This window comes from Pan paniscus, chromosome 2, assembly GCF_029289425.2.
Source record: "Pan paniscus chromosome 2, NHGRI_mPanPan1-v2.0_pri, whole genome shotgun sequence".
NCBI classification, from domain to species: Eukaryota; Metazoa; Chordata; class Mammalia; order Primates; family Hominidae; genus Pan; species Pan paniscus.
Window position 1 is genome coordinate 147,857,672 of NC_085926.1, and position 5,798 is coordinate 147,863,469.

The 5,798-nt window shown below is 41.0% G+C and overlaps 1 protein-coding gene across 2 annotated transcripts in view; it reads right to left on the reverse strand.

Moving 5' to 3' along the window:
- PFN2 (profilin 2) overlaps positions 1-5,798 on the reverse strand; it is a 6,543-nt gene continuing 745 nt past the window's right edge. The window contains exons 2-3 of one of the 2 annotated variants that reach the window (XM_034957591.3): positions 3,453-3,645; positions 1-1,683 (exon numbers count right to left, since the gene is read on the reverse strand). In XM_034957591.3, the coding sequence (XP_034813482.1) occupies positions 1,586-1,683; positions 3,453-3,645 (291 nt within the window). In that variant the 3' untranslated portion in view covers positions 1-1,585. The remainder of the gene's footprint in view (positions 1,684-3,452; positions 3,646-5,798) is intronic. The other variant, XM_034957592.3, reaches the window with a different exon arrangement.

Here is a 5,798-nt window from a genome sequence, read left to right on the forward strand (position 1 = left end):
TTTGGTTGGAATAAATTTATTTCATCTGTCTGTAAACAAGGTGTTTAATAGTTACGGCATTTTTTTAAATGCATATTAAATCAGATGAGTTAGACTGTATCCCAGATGTAACAAAGTGCAGGGAAAGAAATGGACAAATCAGCAACGAGATTTGTTTTTAAATCTGTACATTATCCACAAGGCCCAAACAATAGAAGCAAATACTAGAATGTCCCTAAAGTAGTGCCATTCGAAAGAAACCCTTAATAGGTCAGTTAAAATCCATCTCACAATAGCAACAGTTCATTTTAACAATAGTATGGCACAGAATACATATGAAAAAAATTCATCACAAGACAGCCAAGTCCACAATAATGCAACTTCATATAAAAACTCAAGCTGCAAATAAAAATTGGTCCTATGAAGAACAAACTGGACACACTCCAGATGGTTATGTTGGGATACCTAATGTCCATAATGGCAGCCTTTTACAATTTTACTAAAGAGTAGAGCTGGTGTGCAAAGAAAAAGGAAGAAAAATCTGAGCTATTGCAATGATGGAATGTCCCTGGGGATTCAATCAGTATGGTTACTGTAAGGTCATGGGAGGAAGTGCTTTTTGCTCTTGTTTTGCCATTGCACTCTTCATATGTCCTGTAGACACTATGAATAAAGGTTTGTCTCTACTCAAGTGCAACAACAATACTAAAAGCAAACTACTGCAGCTCTCAATAGCTCATTAACAAAAGGGATTTTAATTGGTTAAAAAAAACAGGCACTGCATAAAAAAAGATGGAAGCAAACCAAATGCCTATGTGCGAAGGGAGGGGGGGGCGGGAAAAAGAGAAGAGTGAAGGAATGATGCATGCACTTTTTCCTCCCAACCATGCGCTACAAAAGGAAGACTAAATGAGCCAAGTAAATGCTCAAAGTGCTGAAAAGACACTGATCAGAGATTGTACAACTGGCACCTTGCTTAATATTAACTTATTTTAGTAATCAATATCCCATTAATTGCTAAGACAAAGTGATGCCCAACTTGGCATGCCCCCTCCCCCCAATTTCAAGGTATCATGCAAATCATTATTGTGCTGCAATTATGTTGCCAGATAAGGGTTGGTTACATACAGTGGTTAACATACAAATGATCCATTGGGCAAACAGGAATCATGACATTAGAAAATAGGTAAAGAAAAATTAGCTACCATCTATAGTTTGGTAGCATTGTGACCATAATTAGGGTTGTTGATGAAGACAGTTGCTAGGTAGATGGGGAGAGGCTGCTTACACATCAGACCTCCTCAGGTATAAAGCGAGTTCATATGCTTTCTTGTTAAGTGTGCCTCCGTGGACACCTTCCTTTCCCATGACTATAACCAATGCTGGAGTACACAAGGAAACAAAACAAAAGTGAACAGAATTATTTTGGGGGGGGAGGGCAGAAAGAAAGACACCTTTCCCCACCAACAGAGGGATACAAAGGAGACACAGGTTCATACCCCATCACCCTGCATTGCTAATAAAATTTCCAGAATTAAGACTTAAGCTTACAGCTAGGAAAGTTTAAGAGCAATTTTCCCCTAATACTTAACAGTCTGCCTAGCAGCTAGAACCCAGAGTCTCTCAAGTATTTTGCCATTGAGTATGCCTTCTTATTCAATCCGCCTCCATGGACCCCTTCTTTTCCCATTACAAAGACCAAGACTGAAAGAGAAAGAAGAAAAGTGTTTCAAAAGAAGTGTTAATCAAGAAAGTCACATAAGTTTTAGCAGACAGAACCCGGATTAATAAGTTAACATTAAGTTAGTTTTCCATGAACTGCCAAGCACTGAAGTCAAGTAGGTTTCCAAAAAGAACTTTCAAACTAGTAATATACTAAACAGAAAATAGTAAACTTGACTGCATCTTGGAAGCCAATCAATGCAAGCAAAAGTTCTATACAACTATCTTTACACTAGCTACAGAAAAAAAAAAGTGATCATTTGTCTTCTATTTTAGGGCAAAAAAATTCTGGCTGATGTCAAGTACATGTTATTACTTGCCCCCAAAATATAAACTTAATAAACATGGGGAGTTACTTACTTACAAACTCTCCCCAAATTTTAACATGCTTGATAAGTTTAAACTATTAAGTTTTACCAGTGAGGCTAAATGTATCTATTATTTCCAGAGGAAAATGAAGATCAAATTTTAAGTAGCATACTCAGTATCATTCAGAAAAGGCCAAATTAAATTATTTAAGGTGTTTGCTTACTGATAACTTCACCGTAGTAGCCTTGTTTTTAATTGCGTCTAAAAAAATAGGTTTACGATTTCTAATTGCTCTTCTATGATGCAATTCAAAGGTGTATAACCCAAAACATATGTATATGTCAAATTTTATATTCACTACCACTAGATGTCAGTAGTGCTGTATCGTATAAAATATTCTGGTTTTTTGTCTTGTGTTTGACGCTTCTTTTCAGCGTATAGTGCAGCTAAGGTTTAAAGAGATTTGTCACTATTTCAAAGTCATCTAATTTTCTTATAAATACTTATAAACATCAACTCACACCAGAATACGAGTAACTTTTAGGATAATCACAGGGAGCTGGTAGAGCCATAGCATTAATTATAACTCACAGCAGCTTCAACTCCCCTCACATGGTAGAGCTGTTATTAAAATTAGATGTGCCAAGTCAGCTATGTGAGGCTACAGAAGCACTCTCTATTTACAAAATATTCGTATGCGTTAACACATTAAAATGTATTTGTAAATCAATTAGATGTCATAATAAAACTCAATTTCAAAAGTTTATTTTGAAAAAGTAGGGAGACTTCTTTAGTGCAATTAAGAGTTTCTATAATGCTGACAACAGTCTGGAGACACCTGAATTTCTGGACCAAGTATACAAACTAAATGTAATTTCCTACTTTTCAAATCTAAGTCTCAGACACAATCTTTGAAAATATTTCAGTGAATGGACAACTTACTCCAAAATCCTCATCTAATTATCTTTTCCCCAGCAAAGTTCCTAACTGAAAAATGAACGGATGTTAATTTTTCCTTCTTTATGCTGAGTAGTGAAATGGTTAGAATACAAGCAAGAAAAAAAAGAAAAGAGATCCAAAAGTCAAACACACACCAAAAGGGACTAAAATAACCAAGTGATTCGAACAATTTAACAATCTGAAACACCACAGGATTATGATTTGACATGTCAAGCAGTTTAAGAGACTTTTAAGTTTAATAAAGCTGAAAGTGAGTTCATACGAATATTCTATCTTAGAAACAAAATCAGGATCTAAGAGGCCAGGTTGTAGATGCTGTAGAGTAGGTAAAACTAAAGCAGTGCTTCTCCATACTGCTGGGCAGTTCACAAAAACCACCTTAATAGCCATTATGGACTAACTTTTATTCAAAATGTTAAAAGAAACTGCTTAATAAGTTGTAATGTGGCATGCAACTTTAACCAAAAGAATGCCTTACTCACCTCTACCAGCTCTGCCGACAGCCACATTGTATGTTGGCTCCCCACCTTGACTCTTTGTCCGGATGTCCATTGTGCAGTCACCATCGACGTATAGACTATCTCTGATCACTGAGCACTTCTTCGCGCCAAGAGTCAAACCGTTGGTAAAGAAACCTTCCCGGTCTTTTCCTACAATCATATCTATTTCTATTGGCTGCCCCCCACCAAAAAGAAAAAAAAAACAAACACACATTAAGTTGTAGTTAATTCCTTTTAGGGCTTGATGTAACAGGAAAGGCTGTATGCTAGGCTTATACTACCACTGCCAGATAGCCACATTTCACTAATGTAAAACCAAGATACAGTCTTTTCTAAATAATTACTTAATCCTATATAATCACATATTTTACATGAGTTGATTTGACTTCAGTTAATGGTGTCGTCTCTTAACCAAGACCAGCCTATACAAAGAAACTGTAAAGAGTTGACAGTTGACACTAGACAAAGTGCAAACTTAAAGAGTTATTTATAAACTGTATTAAGTCAGCTGGTGCCTGAAAGTGTTCACGTAATGGTAAAAATTCAGCTATCAACTCTGAACAAAGCTGGTCTATCATATTCAGTCCCATTACAGTAAATCATGTTTCATCAAATTTAAAGTTGCTTCAAAGTCTCCCAAAATAAAGCCTGTTCTTTGATGTGTTCACTTCTCTGCTTAGAATAACTAGAAATATACGTGATGAGATGGACTTCAACCCCTGGACATCAGTGCTTTTCCAAATTCATATTTCCCTCCTATTTTTCTAGCCACGACTCCCATTTCTTTCCAACTTCCCTTCCCCTCCCATCTCAGTAATCAGTTTTCTTTCTGGGCAAACGCAAAGTGGATTCTGTCTACAGCACTGCGGTAGGCAATAGTAAAACAGAAAAAATGGAGGGAGATTGGGAAAGAAACTGAGGTAGCCACCAGAACCGGAAAGGAGAAAACGTGCATTCTAACATTCCATGAATAAGAAGGAAGGCGTCGCCCCCATCAGAACTGCAGAGTCATAGCAGGCCCCAGCCATTTCCAAGCACACTCCCGCAATCTTCCTAGTCAGACAGCGGGAACTCACACACAAAGACAAGAGGACTGCAGGAAAAAAGTTGATGACCAGATGCCAATTCCCTACAAGAATTGTAGTCCACTGCGGGTATACGAGACCTTAAAGTACTACTATCAAGGACTGAGTTCTAAAGTTAGACTTTAAACCATGTTAAGTGGTAAAAGAATAATTAGCACCCTTAATAGGGGACCTGAATTTTGGTGTTTAATGGAAAGGGAGCGTGGTGCTAAGAAATAAAGAGAATGGTCTCGTATTTAATACAATTATCATAATTTTAGAAACAGCCTTGGGCAGAAACAGGCAAAACAATAAGCTGGAGGTTTTGTGGCAAATATTCGCCAAACATATTGCAACCAACTCAAAACCATCAAGTCTCAAGAAAATCAGGCAATGTGAAGCATAAAACTGCATTAGTTCCTTTACTGCCACCACTAAAGAGGGAGGGACTTAGAGAAGTGAAGTGTGCTCCTGGTCTTCGCAGATAATTGAAAGCCCCCGAAAAGCACCCCTTTTTTGAGCTATGTTGCATAACTGGGGATAACCGTATATCGATGAATCTCCATATGAGGAGAGAAATCAATGGCAGTTCGCCATCTTGGAGAATTTAAAAAAAAAAAAAAAACCTATAGAGCTAGAGCTGAAGTCGAGATTCACGAATCCACCTACGCGGTCGGCGTACATCTCTTGCAAGCCCCAGAGGCCTGGACATCGGTAAACCTACGCAAAGTCGCTTCGAGAATCCCGGGGGCCGGGCCGGGGCCGCCGCCTCCCACAGCCGGAGGCGCGCTGTCCGCGGAGCAAGAGCCGGCCAGAGAGCCTAGGGACCTCCACCCGGGGCCCGCGCGCCCCAGCCCGGATCCCCGACCCCCGCTTCCACCCCAGGACGTGCATAGCAAACCTCAGGGCTTCAAGAGAACCTAGGGGAACCGCACTAGGAGGAAAAAAGGAACCCCTCCCCTTGCCCTGGCCGGTGCGTGCCCCCTCCCCCAACCCGGGAACCTGGATCGACGCTGGGAACGCCCGGCCAGGGCCAGCGAGGAGTCCGGCCGCCGCCCCCAGCCTGTCAGCGCAGCCCCGGGTGAGGGGGCGTCCCCGGGGCTCGGCCTCCCCGCCCTCCCGGCAGCCGCATCCTCGGCGCCCGCTGCCTAGCACACCTGCGGGCTCGGCCCTCAGTGTTCCAGCCCCGCGCTGCGGTGCCCCCGCGGCCGGCCAACCCCGCTCCGGTGCAGGGACCAGGGTACCGGCCGCCACTGGTCCTCAC